This window comes from Pelophylax lessonae (assembly GCF_965119305.1).
Source record: "Pelophylax lessonae genome assembly, chromosome: 3".
NCBI lineage: Eukaryota > Metazoa > Chordata > Amphibia > Anura > Ranidae > Pelophylax > Pelophylax lessonae.
Window position 1 is genome coordinate 141,340,566 of NC_138770.1, and position 19,232 is coordinate 141,359,797.

General features: G+C 43.6%; 1 protein-coding gene across 2 annotated transcripts in view; it reads right to left on the bottom strand.

Annotated features, from left to right (window-relative positions):
* Positions 1 to 19,232, bottom strand: part of LPIN1 (lipin 1) — a 289,491-nt gene that overhangs the window by 51,455 nt on the left and 218,804 nt on the right. For both annotated transcript variants that reach the window (XM_082252224.1, XM_082252225.1), the window contains exon 11: positions 15,514 to 15,583. In XM_082252224.1, the coding sequence (XP_082108350.1) occupies positions 15,514 to 15,583 (70 nt within the window). The remainder of the gene's footprint in view (positions 1 to 15,513; positions 15,584 to 19,232) is intronic.

Below are 19,232 nucleotides of genomic sequence, written 5' to 3' on the forward strand. Positions count from 1 at the left end.
TGCATCGAGATGAAGATTTGGCAAATTGGGGTTTGGTCGGTTTCTTTTTCTACCATCGGGTAAAGCTGCCAAGAGGCAGGAATACAGAAAGGACAAAATGACAAAATAAGATGGACAAGGTCAGAACTGCAAGAATGACTCAAAGGATGGACTTAGGGAGTTAGGATATAAAAATAGTGATTGTGTATTTTCATGGTTACTGTCCACCAATTTGCTGGTGAATTTTGCACAAAAATTGACTTTTCAGTTTTGGATGTTTGTTGGCAAACAAACAAACCTGCTGTTCTAGGGACTTCAGTGGCGCATTGGTTTCAGGGTCTAGAGAGCTGGAGCATTGTGTGCATGAGGCATGTAAAATTCATGTTAGTGGTCCGCGGGATTTAAAATTGTGAGTTTAGTGGTCCATGAAGTCAGAAAGGTTGGCGACCACTGCTTTGGAGGATGCAAACTACTGCATATAAATCTTACCAGTGAAATCTTTAGAAGATGGCAGAAAGTGACTCAATTCTCTGGTGCCCACACAAAACTGAAACGTATGTTTTGGGTGAAGTTTTCTATGTTGAGCTTTGCTACAAGTTGCACTGCCTCTCCATGGAAAGTCTTCTAGTCATGCTCTATTAAAGCCTTTCCTGTAGGAATGGTCAGACAGTCTGATGACTGGAAGACGAAGATCCTGGCCAGGAGATTTTCAGGGAAGAGACATTGTGGCTCCCAGAGGTCGCACAGCAAAGATCTCGTAGAATATTGAAACATTTTTTTTTTGGCCCCTCAGGCTAAACCCTTGAGAAGGGACCAGCTTTAAAAGAACATTAATGTAAAGCTATCAAATCTTTGTTTTATTACATCTCTTCTAGATAAAACAGTGGTTTCCTTTTTATTTACACCATAGGTGGCCGTGATTCAGGTTACAGCCCAAGAAAAGCAGAGGACAACGCATTGGAAAAACAATTATTGTGTGCAGAAAGAAAAGTGGATAAAAAAAAATAAAAAACACACATTTCAACAGACTAGGCATGTTTTCCTTGTTTGGCTGGGACTAGAACAAAACGCACAAGATAACGCCAACACCAACTAAATGGATGCAGAATTAACTCACAAGATGTCCCCTTCCAGTGTCTAATGGAAAATGGCCGCTCAAAATTGTGAAAGAGATACAATGGAACCGTTAACTATTTTAGGATAATAAATGTGCATGGATCATAGTAATGTTCTCTGGAGACCATCCACATGTACTGAATTTTTAGGCCCAGAATTCCTAGAGTTCTACAGACAGCAAAGCTCAAGCCCTCTGCTGATTGGAGAACTCCAGCTCTGAGCAAACGGCGTGCCAGTCCTCTGCAGAGAGATCACTGATTACACAAAAAGAGCAGAGGTTCTTCTTTGTAGCAGGATGGCAGGGGACAGGCTTTTCTACTTAGACTGTGGCTGCTTTCTAAAGAAAACTGACAGCAAGACTTTGTACATCTTTTTTGTTTGGATGCACTTGGAATGTACACTATATTACCAAAAGTATTGGGACACCTGCCTTTACACGCACATGAACTTTAATGGCATCCCAGTCTTAGTCTGTAGGGTTCATTATTAAGTTGGCCCACCCTTTGCAGCTATAACAGCTTCAACTCTTCTAGGAAGGCTGTCCACAAGGTTTAGGAGTGTGTCTATGGGAATGTTTGACCATTCTTCCAGAAGAACATTTGTAAGGTCAGGTAATTTGTTGGAGGAAAGGCCTGGCTCACAGTCTGCGCTTCAATTCATCCCAAAGGTGTTCTATCAGGTTGAGGTCAGTCAAGTTTCTCCACCCAAACTCGCTCATCCATGTCTTTATAGAACTTACTTTGTGCATTGGTGTGCAGTCACGTTGGAACAGGAAGGGGCCATCCCAAAACTGTTCTCACAAAGTTGGGAGCATGAAATTGTCCAAAATGTCTTGGTATGCCGACACCTAAAGAGTTCCCTGCACTGGAACTAAGGGGCCAAGCCCAACCCCTGAAAAACATCCCCACACCATAATCCCCCCCTCCACCAAATGATTTGGACCAGTGCACAAAGCAAGATCCATAAAGACATGGATGAGCGAGTTTGGGGTGGAGAACTTGACGAGCCTGCACAGAGGCCTGACCTCAACCCAATAGAACACCTTTGGGATGAATTGGAGCAGAGACTGCGAGCCAGGCCTTCTCGTCCAACATCCGTGCCTGACCAACTCAATTTTGAACCCTTCAGACTAAGACTGGGATGCAATTAAAGTTCATGTGCGTGTAAAAGGCAGGTGTCCCAATACTTTTGGTAATATAGTGTATGTAGCCCATTTAAACTAAAAGATAAATTGGGCTTTAAAGCTGGGTATAAATTATTCCAATTTCAGTCACTTTAAAGAGAATGTAAAGTGGTATTAAACCCACTTTGTTAAAAATAAATTGCTGATTAGTAGGGCAATCAAGACAGAAGGGACTTTACTGGTCTCTTCTGCCATAAATGCTTGCCCTGCCTGCCAGCTGTAGTGTGCATTAATGGCATCTGATCTGCATTGCAATGATGTGACTTCCGTGCGGATGCGTGAGAGTGATGTCATCACAGCCCTACCCTTCAAGCAGCTGAAACAGTAGCACTCGATAACACATTATGACAGGTAAGTCTGTCATAATGTGCTAGTTTGCAGTGCATATTAGCACATTGTGAGATTAACCTGCCTGAAATTACCCTTTTAAAACCTAACTCTGGGAAAGTAAAACTACTCCCTGCACTGCAAGGGTTAACTTCTTGTTTAGGTCTGGGGGATGGTAAAAAACTGGATTTTTGACTTACCGTAAAATCCTTTTCTCTAAAGTTCATTGACAGACGCAGCTCCATATCTTTTTGATCATTGGGATGTCCCAAAGCAGTATTTGCATGAGGGGTGGGAAAAACAACGCAAAGAAAGAACGTAAATTCCCAAAAGGCTAAACTTAGCCAACCAGATAACATGGAGCTCAACCAGGAACTGGAGCTCACCTAAAAACAACATACACCCTCAAAGAGAATAGTTTCTCTTTTAGACAGCAACCTATAAAACCTTGCGGCCAAAAGAGGCATCCGTGTGCACCGATGATCAAGTTGCCGCCTTGCAAACTTGCATCACTGACGCCTGATGGCGAAGAGCCCAAGAGGCACTCAGCGCCCTAGTAGAATGCGCCTTCACAGGAAAAGGCGGAACCTAACCTTTCAGTTAATAAGCCTGAACCACCTATATAAATAACCGGGAGGTAACTGGCGCTGCCTGGAGCAAGAAATTACATATAACCAAATAAATGAAGATGATCTAAACTGGGGATAGGTGAATGAATCCCACTCTTAGAATTTCAGTAATACTCTAGTGCAAATAAACAGTTGAACAAATAATTCTAATATACATAGAAAAATAAATTAATAAAAAAAATCAGGATCAAGTGCCTAAGTACAAAGAATGGTGTCCATGTGGAGGAATAACCATTTCTTAGACAGCAGAAGGCAAATTGCAGCTTGCAATTTTTGGAGTTTATCCAGAGGAAGGAGCACTCTGGTTAAGGCCAAGTCCAGAGTCAGGCCCAGATAGTCCAGCTTAGTGGATGGAACCAGAGCAGACTTCTGAGAATTCTGAATCCAGTCGAAACTCCTGCAGAGTTCGTATTGCGATCTCCAGGTTCTCCACCAGAGCAGAGGGAGACCCTGTTCGCAGAAGGAGATTGTCCAAGTAGCCCAGTACCACCATCCCCGGGTTGGCATAGCAAAGCTAGCACCGGGGCTAACACGTTTGTGAAGACCCGAGGAGCAGATACGAGATCAAAGGGAAACGCCACAAACTGATATTGCTCCTCTCCCACAACAAAGCGGAGAAAACGCTGGTGACTGGCACATATTGGAATGTGAAGGTAGGCATCCTTGATATCGATAGAGGCGAGGAAATCCCTCTGATGCAAGGGATGCCACCACCGTTTCGAATGGATCCATTCTGAACTTCTGTACCCGCACAAAGCTGTTTAGCGCCTTGAGATCCAGGATTGGAAGCATTTTGCCTTCATTCCTGGGAACTGTGAAAAGGTTTGAGAAAAACCCTGAAAACATTCCCAGGTCGGAAACGGAACAATCACCCCTTGAAGGAACAGGTCTTGAACTGCCCCAAACAGGCCCTGTAAGCCATCTGGGAACAGGTGCAAGTTGGAAGGAAAAAACATTGCCAGGGGATAAGAGCAAAACTCGATCTTGTAGCTGGACCAAATGACTTTGTGCACCCACTTGTCTTGCACCCAGAAAGTCCATGGGTCCAGAAACTAGCGAAAACGTCCCCCCACCCCCGATACAGGGGAGGGCACATTTTCATGCAGAAGGAGCCTTGTCCCCGGGTCTGGAGAAGCCCGATCTGGGCTTGCAAGACCAGGCTCCTTTGGATCCTCCAGAAGAGCCAGAAGGACAAAAAAACTTCTTATGAGCTGAGAAGGAAGGCCCACATCTACGACGAGGTTTCTTGCCCTTAGTAGCCTGCGGAAGAAAAGTACTCTCCCCCCCCTGTGAGACCTTTAATTATGTCATCCAGGGTAGCTCCAAACAGGCGATATCCTTGAAAACGAAGATCAGTCAAGGCCTTTTTTGAAGTCTGATCCGCAGACCAGCACTTGAGCCAAAAAACACGCTGAAAGACCACTGCCAAAACAGAGAGGCGAGCCATCAGGGGAGCTGCATCCAAAGAGGCATCACACAAACTGCAGCCCCTGGGCCAGCTGGTCCACCAGCTCGGCAAAGGCAGGGGGAGCTGTTCCCCCCTCCAGGTGATGGTGTAAGAGCTTAGCCCACTTGGTCAGAGTTTGAGACACTAGGGCAATGGTGAATACCGGCCTCATTGCCGAACCAGCCAGAGTGTACATAGTGCGGGCCACAGCCTCTGCTTTCCAGTCAGCTGGATCCTTAAAGGCCTGGGACTCTTCAACCGGAATCATGGTTGCCATGTTTAATCTGAAAACCGGAGGATCCACCACCGGTGGCACGGTCCACTTCTTAAGGGACTCCTCAGGGGGGGGGGGCGCTTAGGGACGCTTTGGTCACCCGCACTCTTTAGCGACAATTTTGTCAAAATAGGCAGGGAAAGGAAACACCTTTGCCGCTTTGGATGGCTTGTGAGTGCCAAAGGGCACCTGCGCCTCCATCACAGCTGCGTCCTCCATCTTCCAAAACAATAGAGAAATCCTCAAAGAATGAGATTTTTAAGGCAATCAAGACAATTAATAAAAATTACATAAATTTTATTAAAGCAAAAAATCACAGTCATAAATTACTATAAAAACACACAGAGTACATTTAATAATAAAAGGATTGACAATTGTTTTAGATACTCAAGTGGCAAACAATTCCCCCGGCACGGCAGATAACCAGCTTAGATGAAATTATTGCATGGGAACATATCCAAAGCGTTTCGATATCAATTAATATTAAATCTTCTTCAGGGATTATTTGCCATTGTATTCTTAGTAACAACCATTTAGTGTGGATGGATCAATGAAAGAGAGGTCCCCCTGGTGTAGACGGACATTGCAAGTGGGATCACTGGACATAAAGATTCCTTTCCAAAGCCCAAAATAAAAATTAAATATCTCCAATCAAATGCAAGGGTATTAGATGATAATCGAGTAAAGTACCAAACAGCAAGATGCCTGGGAGCATGGAAAAATCACTAAAGGATCGTTGGAGAGAGCGATAGGATCTGTGTCACCTGTACACCAGCAAATGGCGTCCTCCATCTTCAGGGTCTAACGCACAGATTTAATCAGTGCATCCACCAGCACCTTTTCGTGCATGGTCGCAGATGTGGAGAAATCACCCTTACTATCAGAAGATCCAAGGTGACTTCAGGATCATCGTTCAGTGCATGGATGGATGGTTGGGATCCGGAGGGCCCCGCAGCCTCAGAGAGGAGATCAGGTGGGGAAATGTGCTCCAAAGACTCCATGAGTCACCAGGGGGACCACACAAAAAGTGTAAAACACTGCTAAGGGACAACCCCCACCACGTTGGCAGCACCACCTGGTCGCCAGGCACAAAGCACCAAACAATGCTCAGCAGAGAGGGAGAGGACCCCACCAGACTCCCTACCCACAGAAACAGGCACCTGCAGCCACCAAGAAAATCTGCACTACACGTGCGGCGATCGGGGAGTAAAATGATCCAGAAGTCAGCACCAGGGGATGAGGAAGGGCTCCCACTGCCGAAATCGCCACCCACAGGGCTCCATTGTCATGACCACTTCTATTTCCGATGGCAAATCACAAGAAAATGGCTGCCAGACTACACAAACATGGGCGACGAGTATAGCAACACACAGGCTACAACAAAATGGCGGTACCACGAGGATTACAGGGACTCAGGAGGGAGACCTCAAGGACAGATCCAGGCAGGACGGGGGCCCTGACAAAAGCCCCCACCAGGTACAACCACCCCTGCACAATCAATCGTCCAGTTGCCGGTGGCGCACCCCCCTGGCCCCCATCATCAGTTATTGCCCTGCCTCCATCCCAGGAAACTGGCCAAGCCACCCAAATAGCCCCATAGCAGGGGGAGGGGTGCCTGCGGGAAGGAGGGGAACCTGGGGGTCTCTGAACGTCCCAAGGAGGGGCCCATGTCAATCCAAAAACACTCCAGGGGGGGGGGGCACTGATCCAGAGAGAACCCCTCTCCATCAAAATGGAGAGGCTGTCGGCCAGGAGGAATCCTGCGACTCTGGCTGAGACCTGGTTGTTATATGCCCCCTCATGAGGTGTTTAATGTGCAGGCCAGCCCCCGTCCAGTGGGGCTATGCCATGGCCAACCTTGCGCGGAGCTGAGGTCTGCATGCGCTCGCTGGCCAGACTGGGATGATCACTGGATCTAGATTATCTAGCCCATCGTCCAATCTGGCAGTTGTTCGATGATCTCACAGGAAAAAAATCCAGGAGAAAAAAAATTTCTATCCAAAATATTTTTGCCAGGACCAAAGATCCCAGCAAGAAAATAGGTCCTTAGTCCTGACTAGGCAGAAAAAAAAAATGAGTGGCTATAGCAGAGAAAAGTAAGTATACCTCCTGGGACTGTCCATGGGTGTATCCAGAATTATTTTGTGCCTAGAGTCCTACTCCTGTAGGGGGCAGTATAAACCAATGGTTAAGAATATCAGGAGCTGTGTCCGTCAATGAACGAAAGAGAAAGCACTTCTACTTAACTGATCCTCCCCCGGCAAACGGTGCTTTGCTATGCTCCAGCACAGGACTCTCCCTTGGTATCCCCACATCCAATGCAAGGGTATGGTTCCTGCATCTGTTCTGAGGATGGCTGCAGTGCAGAGTAGAAGACGCTTTGGGGATTGGTCTAGCAGTGCAGGATTGAGTAAGTCATGCTGTTTCTGCTATTACCGGCCCTCTAGAAAAAAACGAGCAGTTAACCCTTACCGTGCGGACGCAGGCCCACTGCAAGAGAGGACTATTACTTTTCCCGGAGTTCAGCTTTAACATTTACTGTATAACCATCTTATGTTTTCTTATTTATTTCTCAAATACTGTTCTACATATGGACGTTCCCCATTATATAACTGTATTGTCAATATCTGGAAGAGAGAGATACGGCGCCATGGACTATATCTAGCTCCAGTAAACAGCTCTGTATAAATACTAAGCTTGTTTGAATAGCCGTAGCTTCCAGATTAGATAATCAACCATTGTGCAGGGGGGGAAAAAAAAAACATTCTCAAACAAATAATTCTGTTCCTATCCTGGGAGAAAGAATGGCGCACAGCTATAATGGGTAATTACATGATTCATGTCTTATTATTCTCGGGATAAACAAAGCGAGTTCTAATGGAAAATATTGCTGTGCAACCAATCTGTCCTTCTGAAAAAGCATCTGACAATAGGACGGCTCAATTATGTTTATATATGAATAATGAGTTTCCCTTAGCAACCAACTCCATCATGCAGCACAAAGCTTTTCTCTTTCTGCCAACAATCGTTTGCTCCTAACCTCGTAAATGAAGATCCTTTCCCCCGAGCGGTAAAGCTCTGGCACACTGCTGAGTTATATAAGAGGTAAGGTTTCCCCCCCATCCCCCTTTTATAAAACTTTTATTGCTGGAAGACAGATGGAAGTCAAATAAATTACAATTGCAAGAAATGTTCTATTAAATGGATCTGTGTGCCATATGTTAAGGAACGATCTTTATATAGAATATTCATTTGTCATTTATATATAAATCTTGGATACTTAAAGTGGGCGTAAATGCCCATCTCTGACTTTTACCTATAGGTAACCCTTAAATAACGCTTACCTATAGGTACTGTAAATATCTCCTAAAGGTTTAGGAGATATTTATTGTACATGCAGCTGATGATGTCACTGGCGTATGCGCTCTGAAGAAACGGCCACCCCAATTTGTTCTGGGTAAAGTTCTGCTTTAAACCAGCCATAGATGGTTTGAATCTTGGCCGAGAACTGGCTAATATTTGAACCATGTATGGGCAGACTAAGTGTACCCAAGCTGATTAAACGATCGATCAACTTGGGTACAACCAGCCTTTTAGATATTACCTACAATTATTGCTAGTGGCTGTTTTACCGGGGGGACCTGGGAGGATGAGTTTTACCGAGGGAGAGGGAATTCAAACCCTGGGTGATTTTGACTTGGGAGGTAGAGGTTTGTACTGGAAGGGTGGCATTTTACCTCTGCACTGTGTTTTAAATACCAATGACCTCTGCACTGTTCCTTACATACTACTGTACCCTGCAATCTACCATATATACTACTGATCTCTGCACTCTGTTAAACTTGCTACTGACCTTTTACCTCTGAGACTTGTGCTTGACACTTGCACTGTGTGTTACATTCTACTGACCTCTGCATTCCATACAGTTAACCTCCGAGTTATGCCTCGTACACACACAACGATTATCGGCCGACCGATCGTCTGACTTTTGTTGGTTGGAATGTGCCTAGACTGCACACAAATTTTCTCGGCCAACAAAAATCTACTTCAGAAGTGATGTCATGTGCTGGTTTACTTTCCGTGTGTTTTTTCTTCTCTGAGCATGCCCAGTCTTGCTCATCAGATTTTTGTCTGCCGAAATCTGTACTGACTGACGGAAAAATCGGCCGATGTGTTGACGGCCAACGAAAATTTTATAGCCTGCACACCAGATTTTTTTCGGCCGAAAAGTCGCAGTCAGTTGTCGGAAGCATCATACTAACAAGCCAAAAATCGGCCGATCGGACGTTGGCCGAAAATTCCCGGCCAATAATCGATGCGTGTGTACGAGGCATTACTCACTACTGATCCCTGTACTTTGCAATATTTACTACTGACCTCTGAACTCTGTGTTGCATACTACTAACCTCTAAAAACTGTTACTTACTACTGATCTCTAAACTCTGCTTTACTTACACCTGACCCTGTACACTTCAAAACCTTCCTTACTTTTAATTGGGCTTTGCTGCACCCTGGTGATCTTTCATCTCTCTCCGTGTTGTTTGGGTAGATCTCCACCTTTCCAGGGTTGCCTAACCCTGCATTAAATTTACCTTTGGAGAATTTTCCTGAAAGAAACTTGATCCATCACTGTATGTAGAAGGAAGGAGGAAATGATCACACATGCTGCTGCCAAAGCACTAAAATCATTTTTGTCAGGTCACATTTGCTCATGACCAGCAGATTTATTCCTTCTTGTTTCCGGTATGATATCCAGCCATCTATAAGGAGTTTTTACTCCCCAGCTCCCAGCAGGCATAGAAACATCTGCTTTTGGGGAACAGACCTAATATTACAGTGCACAGAGAAGCACGCCATGTCTTGTTTAGCTGTGCTAGGTTTTTAGTACTTCCTCTTCTGCACTCTGCTGGCTGTAATTAGAATCACAACTGGGGAGCTGACATTCATTTACAGTACCGCAGGGGGGCATAAACTCACGTTCGCACTGCAGGATTTTTACATTTTTCCCCCCAAATTATTTGTTTTGCTCTCTAGAGAGACACCAGCTGAAAAGCTCTATTTTTTTTACTTGACAAATAACCATTATGCCAATTTTGCAATTTAAATGTGTGCCTTTTTAACACAATACTTTGCATTAAACATGTATATGATTATATATATATATATATATATATGATATGATGTAATCAGGCTTAAAGTGTTTGCAAGAAAATGTGCGGGGGGGGGGGGGGGCGCGCCACAGGATTAGGTTGCACAGGGCACCTGAACACATAAGGCCGGCCCTGTCCCTAACCATTCCCTCTGCAATATTTTTTCATCCCATTGTATTTCAAGCACCACATGCATTGGATGGACCTCACTAGCAGGATCAACAGGTATTTGTGGGACTTTGCTGGAGGACTAAGGGAAAACAAAGTAAAGATGCCCTTATAATTAAATACTGCAGTACATAATTTTCTTTAACCACTCCCTGTCTGCAATACATTTTTAAATGTTCTCGAATGGAAAGGGTGATATCTCAGTCATCGCTGCAGCAACGATTGAGAAATCATTCTTTAGGGCCAGCGATTCTGCACAAAATAAAAGTAATCTGAGCAGCTAACAAGCCGTTGGATTACTTTCACGGGTGACGTAAGGGGGTCCCACCCCCCTCCTGCTGCCTTTACCAAGCTTTACTGTGCAATCAAGGAGCCTGGTAAGGATGTGACTGGTGGCAACCAGCTCTGGGCACACAGTGAGGGGACAGGATGCTGTTTCTCCCACTGTGTGATGTCAGAAACAGGAAGTAATGAAGGTTTCCTCACTTCCTGTTTACCTGGCTGTTAATGCTCAGTAAATCAGCCAGACAATCTGTGTCCAATTGGCTGCATTGGGGTCTAATAGACCCCAGATCTCTCTATAAAGGAGGGCCTGTCACAACCTTTGCTTATTAGAAGGGATGTTGTTCATTGACGTTGTAATAGCAATAAAGTTGATTAAAAAAAAAAGTTAAAAAGGTAGTGTAAAAAAAAAAAAAAAAAAAAAAAAAAAAACAACAACAACACACACACGCAAGTAAAAAAAAAAAAAAAATGAAAATAATGTTTTAAAGTGCTCACAGGCAATTGCGAACTTAGGTCCCGCACGCATAAATAAACAGTGATCACACTGCACATGTAAGATATCACCAGCAATGAGAGAGCAATCATTTTAGAGCCAGACCTCCTGTATAACTCTAAACTGATAACTTTTAAAGGCTTTTTTAGGTACCATAATTTGGCGCTGTTCCACGGGTGGACACCATTTTAAAGCAGGACATATGTGGTATCTATTTAGTCAGTGGAACAACATATTTTATCTTTCACTAAACAATTGAGTATTATATTGTGTTTTGTGCATTAAAACTTATTAAAGTATATTTTTTTAAAAAAAATTTGCATTTGAAAAACCGCTGCACAAGTATTGTCTGACATTAAAATATGCAATGTCCAACATTTTATTCTCTCAGGCCCCAAATGTTAGCAAAAACATGATGTAGGAGAGGAATCTCAGAACTGGCCCAGACTAAAAATGATTAATGGGAAGTTCGAATTTTGTTTTTTCTCCCCATTTTTATGATCCATTTCAAAATGTGGTGTAAATTCCTAATCTGAGAATGTTGGCAAAGCTAAAAATGGGTTATGCTTCACAGAGCAGGACACAAACACAGTGAAGTGAGACAACCACATAATCATGCATCACTAAAATGTTATGGGCAAAATACTTCATTTTCTGGCAGTCTTAAGTGCACTTTTCCAGCCTCCCCTGAAGCGATGACACATGTCACTATGTACTGGTGTAAGCTGGTGTCCATTGAGATCGGTACATGCAAGCTCTCATAAGCAGGACCCTCCTTACCCCTCTTATATTGAACTATATTGCAACTATAATGCCTCCCTTTGTATTGTAAAGTGTTTTGTGAACTGTTGGTGTTATATAAATCCTGTATAGAAATAATAAAAATAATCTTAATGGTCAGCAACTGAAAATGAAAAACCCTTTCCGAGACAGAAACTCTACTCATACTTAAAGCGGAGTTCCACCCGAAATTTATACTTACCTCCATCTTCTCGCTCCCGGTCACCTGAAAAACAAATGGATAATCGCAATTTTTTTTTTTTTTTTTTCACTTACCTTTTAGAGAAAATATACTCACCTTACTTCCATCTTCCTCCCCTCGGCGGCCACGGCGATTCGTCACTTCCTGGCTTTTGCAATGATTCCTGGGAGCTGAACGTCATCGCTCCCAGGAATCATTGCGCCTGCACCGGCCCCGACGTCAGTTCCGGGGCGCGCGCGTCATTCCCTTCTAAACAGCTTCTGGGCATGCCCAGAAGCTGTGGAGGGATGACGCGCGCGACCCGGAAGTGACGTTGGGGCCGGTGCAGTGCATCGTGGGACCGAAGAAGGAGGAAGAGGACCGAAGAGGACGCGGAAGAGGATCGTGCTGGCTTCAAGCTGCCCACACCTGAGATGGCAGCGCTGGAGAAGACAATTTCAAGGTAAGTATTTCTCCTGAAAGGTAAGTGCAACCCGGGACAGATCAGAAGCTAGCCATTGTGGAATGTGCTAGCCCTGACTGTCCCGGGGGTATTTTTGTAAAAAAATGTATAACCAGGGTGGAACTCCGCTTTAAGCCTAGTACACACAGGCCAAATATTGGGTGGCATCAGCCCGTTTAACAGAAACTGGCTGACATTCGGCCCGTGTGTATGGCAGCCGGTCTGACAGAAGCCCGCTATTTGGCTAGCTTCTGTCGAAGTGGTATGACCGAAAGAGGTCTGCCGATCGTCTCCCGATCAGCCATCTCAGCCAATGGCTGAGAGAACTAACCGGAGTCTTCTGGCAGGGGGACCGTCCCGTCAGAACACAATAGCTCAGCAGGGGAGATTTCTGTACTAACATGGGATTGTTAGTACAGCGGCTCCTCCCAAACTCTTCAGTTTTTACTTTTTTAGCCCTGCTGGGTTGAACAAAAGAAATATATAAATATAAACACACACACACACACACACACACACACACACACACACACACACACACACACACACACACACGTGTGTGCCAGGCTTAACTGTCTTAAACCTGACCAATCTAAAATGTGGGGTTCCTAGTAAATTACAATCAGTTTTCTGGGAGTAGGCTTACCCACTGCTCAATACTACCATACTAAACCCTGATGCCCATTTCACACTTTCAGCAAGTTTTGTTGAAGTTTTTCAAGTACCATTCCGCTCCAATTTGTTAAAACGGAGTTCCAGCCTTTTCTGTGTTTATTAAAAGTCAGCAGCTACAAAAAGTGGAGCTGCTGACTTTTAATAAACACACACTCACCTGTCCCACGGTCCAGCGATGTGGCCAGCAGGAGCCTCGATCCTCTCCCTCTGGTCTCAGCGGCGCCGTATCACTGGTGTGGGCACCCGGCTGTGACAGCTTGCGGCTTCACAGCCGGGTACGCACTGCGCATGCGTGAGGCACTGCGCATGCGTGAGTTGCGCTGCGCATGCGTGAGTTGCGCTGCGCGTTTTGATTGGCCGGCAATCTTCTGGGACTTCTGATCTGTCCCAGAAGATTGCAGGGAGGGAGGGGGAGAGAAGAACTTCCGCTCGGGGCGCTGCGGCGCTCCGAGCGGAAGTGGGAGCGGGAGCGGGTACCTGTCAAAACTAGGTACCCGCTCCCCCCCCCCAAAAAAAATGACATGCCAAATATGGCATATCAGGGGGTTAGGACTACATAAAGCGGAAGTTCCACTTTTGGGTGGAACTCCACTTTAATGTTGAACACACATCCCAATGGGAGTGCGGTTTGCCACTTTAACCCCTTAAGCCCCGGAAGGTTTTACCCCATTAATGACCAGGCCATTTTTTTCGATAGCACACTGCATTACTTTAATGGACAATTGCGCGGTCGTGCGACGCTGTACCCAAGTAAAACTGATATTCTTTCCCCGCCCCCCCCCCCCCCCCCCCCACAAATAAAGTTTTCTTTTGGTGGCATTTGATCACCTCTGTGATTTTTATTTTTTGCGCTATAGTGACAATTCTGAATAAAATAATATTTTTTACTTTCTGCTCTAAAAACAGTGACAGATCGGACACCTGACACTTTTGGGGAAACCAGTGACATTACTACAGTAATCAGTGCTAAAAATATGCACTGCAACTGTACTAATAACACTGTCAGGGAAGGGGTTAACCCAGGGGTGATCAATGGGTTAAATGTGTGCGGGATGGGCTCACTGGATAAACACAGGGACCTGTGTTCCTAAACATGTATGTCTTTTTGCGCAACAGAGCCAACCTGCCACAGTATAACTACGACGGCTGGTCAGCAAGTGGTTAAACAAGCTGAAAGCAGGCTTCAGAACTTCTTAAAGATTATTGAAAGCTTGTTTAAGCCTGCTAGCAACTTGCTTAAAGTGGCAATCTGCACTCCCATTAGGATCGGTGTTGAACATTTACAAACTGGAATGGTACTTGAAAAAGCTTCAACAAAGCTTGTTGAAAGCTCTGAAAATGCTTTGTCAAAGCTTGCTGTTCACACTGCTCTTATACAAGCTGAAGCCTATGTAAAACAGTCCAAAGACTTCCATGCAAACTTTGACAATTGGCTGTATTCCAAAAAATCAAGTGCAACAATCCCCCCAAAAAAGCTTGATAAACAATGCCCAACCAACTTGTATATGAATGGGTATTAGAGCTGCACGATTAATCGTTAAAAAAAAAAAAAAATTGGGATTCTGATTTTATTCAGAGCTCTAATGGAGATTATATATACTATATATATATATATATATATATATATATATATATATATATATATATACATACACACACACACATATATATACATATATATATATATATATATATATATATATATATATATATATACACATACATACATACATACATACATACACATTAGAGGGTTTTTTTTTGTATTGTTCCTGTGAATTTTTTTTGGGGAGCCCTGCACTTTTTTTGGCATTTTATAGTAAAGGACTACCATATTTAAGGGCTTTCTTTAATGGTCTTAATGGCAGTATAATTCCCAAAATGCCTACATAGTGGTTCGCAAAAAAACGAAATGACCCAAACTGCATGTGGCTTGTAAAGAGGGGAGGTTTCATGGATTGAGAATAGAGCAACAATAAACTGTCATGAAAGGAACACGGGGGCTATCACTGCTCGTTTCCTTCTGACCATGGTAACCCTTCGACTTTAATACCTTTGGGTCACTGACTTAAAACAAGCAGGTAGTTGAGGAAAGTCAAGGAAAAGTCAGAAGTTCTTATCGACATAATTGGTCCAGGTCAGTGAGAGGGTCAACCGGATCACTAGCCTTACCAGAAATAAGACAAGCAATAGCAGCCTTCATATTTCTTTTGTTACAAGTATCCTTGGTAAAAAATAATAATATAATATATATATATATATATATATATATATATATATATATATATATATATATATATATATATATATATATTTATTTTTTTTTTGTGCTTTCTTCTGTACGCATAACCTTGTTTTAATACCTTAGGCAATGGTTTCTGGAAAGCTTGCATGGCCAGGAGCAGAGGGGCGGCTGTAGGCCAATTGTAGTATCTAAGGAGGACATAAAAAACATAAAAATCTTCCATCACATTTCACATCAAGATAATAGAACAAGTGACATCAAATAAAAACCTGTAATATAACACAGTGATCATTATTCATCAAATTATTCATTCACATTAAGTTTTTCAAGGCAAAACAATTATAGCGGTATTAAGCCTGAAAGCAAACATATTGCAGCTTACCAATTCTTATATTAGTTCTGTATTTTTTAGGCTTTCTTTCCTTTATTTTTACCAGGTGATCTGGCCAGCAAGTCTGTTGATTTTTCAACAGAACCAGCAATCATGCAAATGTATCAGTTAAGAGTGTACAATTTACCACTGACAAGGGTGCTTACAACAATCAGCTTTTATGTAAAATCTTTATCTCACTCAAAAGAAAAACAACTCTTGCTGTAACTGCTTATAAAGTATTAGCTGGGGTTAAATTTCAATTTGTTAGTGTATTTAAATCTGCTAGTACAACTAACAACCACCCTACCCCTAACTGACAATGCTACTGTGCAAAGATGTCTCCTTCATCCAGAGTGGGGGCACTCTAATACATGAGCTGTGTTATTGGCCAGATCGCCAGGTGAAAACAGAGGGGGGAAAAAAAGCTTTAAAAAAGAAAATGAATGCAGACCCCCACATCGTAGGATTGGTAAGCTACAATGTATTACATTTTTGGTATTGGGTTTATTACCACTTTAATACTGTCAGATTAGTCCTCTAAAAAGGTCATGTTAGCTTGTTAAGCACTGCAATCCTCGGGAGTAAAGGACAATAATAATGATATGCTCCATGAATTATTCACAGGGCATAGCACAGCTGTTTTTGCATATATGTAAATGAGACGGGACACAGGTGTGTGAAAAGTCAACTAACAGTTTATAGCACCATTGTTTCCGCACTTTTATGCCGTTACCATGGAAATTAATAGAACCAAATCAGGGACTTGAAAAGAAGCAGGGAATACTGTATAGTGCCAAGACAAATACATAAGGCTTGGTTCATACTAGAATAGCAGCTATCCGCTCCTGACTGCGCTAGGGGCAGGGTGGTGCGCTATTCAGTGCATCCCACAGCTCTCCATTTTTTTCCCCCTTTTTTTTTTGAACAAACTTTATTTGAAGTGCGCAAAACACACACTTCATTCATGGCACTGTACAGTAGTGTGATGTGCTGATGTACAATGCCATGTGATTCTGTACAGTGTGCTGCGACAAAATGCAGCAGGTCTGCATTCTAATCGCAGCACACTGCAGTGCAGCTCCTGGCTGTATTACAGTGTGAATAGGACATGCAGGAAACAATTGTTTTATATGTTTCTGTGCGAGTGACAGGCATTTTACAATGCAGTAAAACATTTGTCACTCCACAAGGTGTGAATTAGTCCGAACTTATAATGACAGACTGAGACTTAAGCCGGGTACACGTGGGCCGAATGTCACAAGACATTTGCCGGGTCAAAAAAAAAAACAAAAAAAAACGGGCAACATTCAGCCCGTGTGTATGTCAGTCTGTCCGAAAGAAGCTGGCTGTTTGGCTGGCTTCTGTCAGACGAGCATTCTTGAAAACCAGCAGCCAATCAACTCCTGATCAGCTCCCTCAGCCAGTGACAGAGAGTACTAATCGGAGTGTTCTGGCGGGGGGGGGGGGGGGGTGTACACCTATAGTGTGTACCGGCTTTAGGGTTCGTTTGCAACCTTGCATCGCATTGACATGCATTGTTGATAAATTTATAATGGGCTACAAATGCACCACAATGCAATGAAAAATGGACATGACCCATTTTTTACCACAGTGCACAGCATATGCGTTATTGTGTGCTGCAGCGGTTCGTTGCTTGCTTGTATTCGTGCTATTGGTTGTTATTCATAACGGCACCACAACGTAACATAATGCAGTACATACAGTGCCTTGAAAAAAGTATTCATACCCCTTGACATTTTCCACATTTTGTCATGTTATAACCAAAAATGTAACCGTACTTTATTGGGATTTTTCCTAATAGACCAACACAACACAGAATTGTGAAGTAGAAGGAAAATGATAATTGTTTTCAAAATCTTTTACAAATAAATATCTGAAAAGTGTTGCTAGCATTTGTATTCAGCCCCCTTTAGTTTGATACCCCTAACTAAAATCTAGTGGAACCAATTGCCTTTACAAGTCACCTAATAAGTAAAATAGAGTCCATCTGTGTGTGTAATTTAATCTCAGTATAAATACAGCTGTTCTGTGAAGCCTGCAGAAGTTTGTTGGAGAACCTAAAGTCCCGTACACACGTACTGATCGTCAGCCGAACGAACGGCCGTCTTTTTTCCAGGGCTGTCGTGTCTGTTGAAAACTGCAAAAGACTGCACACGAATTTTGACGGCCAACAACAGCCGACTGCAAAAGTGATGTCATGTGATGGTTAACTTTCCTTGTCTTTTTTCTTTTCTGAGCATGCCCAGTCTTGCTAATCTGCTGTCTGTCGGCCGAAATCTGTACTGACTGGCGAACAATCGGCCATTCTGGTGTTGGCCAACAAAAATTTTAATGCCTGCACGACAGATTCTGTTCGGCCGAAAATGCGCTGTCGGCTGTCGGAAGCATCATACTAACAAGCCTACAATCGGCCGATCAGTTGTCGGCCGAATATTTACGGCCGACAATCGGTACGTGTGTACGGGGCTTTAGTGACCAAATAGCATCATGAACGCCAAGGAACACACAAAAAAGCTCAGGGATAAAGTTGTGAAGTTTAAAGCAGGGTTAGGTTATAAAAAAATATCCCAAGCTTTGAACATTTGACAGAGCACTGTTCAATCCATCATCTGAAAATGGAAAGAGTATGGCACAACTGCAAACCTACCAAGACATGGCCGTCCACCTAAACTGACAGTCCGGGCAAGGAGAGCATTAATCAGAGAAGCAGCCAAGAGGCCCATGGTAACTCTGGGAGGAGCTACAGAGATCCACAGCTCAGGTGGGAGAATCTGTCCACAGGACAACTATTAGTCGTGCACTCCACAAATCTGGCCTTTATGGTGGCAAGAAGAAAGCCATTGTTGAAAGAAAGCCATAAGAAGTCATGTTTGCAGTTTGTGAGAAGCCATGTGGGGGACACAGCAAACATGTGGAAGAAGGTGCTCGGGTCAGATGAGACCAAAATTGAACTTTTTGGCCTAAAAGTAAAACGCTATATGTGGCAGAAAACTAACACTGCACATCACCCTGAACACACCATTCCCACTGGGAAACACGGTGGTGGCAGAATCATGCTGTGGGGATGCTTTTCTAAAGCAGGGACAGGGAAGCTGGTCAGAGTTGATGGGAAGATGGATGGAGCCAAAAACAGGGCAATCTCAGAGGAAAAGAAAAGACTTGAGACTGGGGCGGAGGTTCACCTTCCAGCAGGACAACGACCCTAAACCTACAGCCAGAGCTACAATGGAATGATTTGGAACAAAGCTTATTTATGTGTTAGAATGTCCCAGTCAAAGTCCAGACCTAAATCCAATTGAGAATCTGTGGCAAGACTCAAAAATTGCTGTTCACAGACACTCTCCGTCCAATCTGACAGAGCTTGAGCTATTTTGCAAAAGGAGAACAGGCAAAGATTTCACTCTCTAGATGTGCAAATCTGGTAGAGACATACCCAAAAAGAC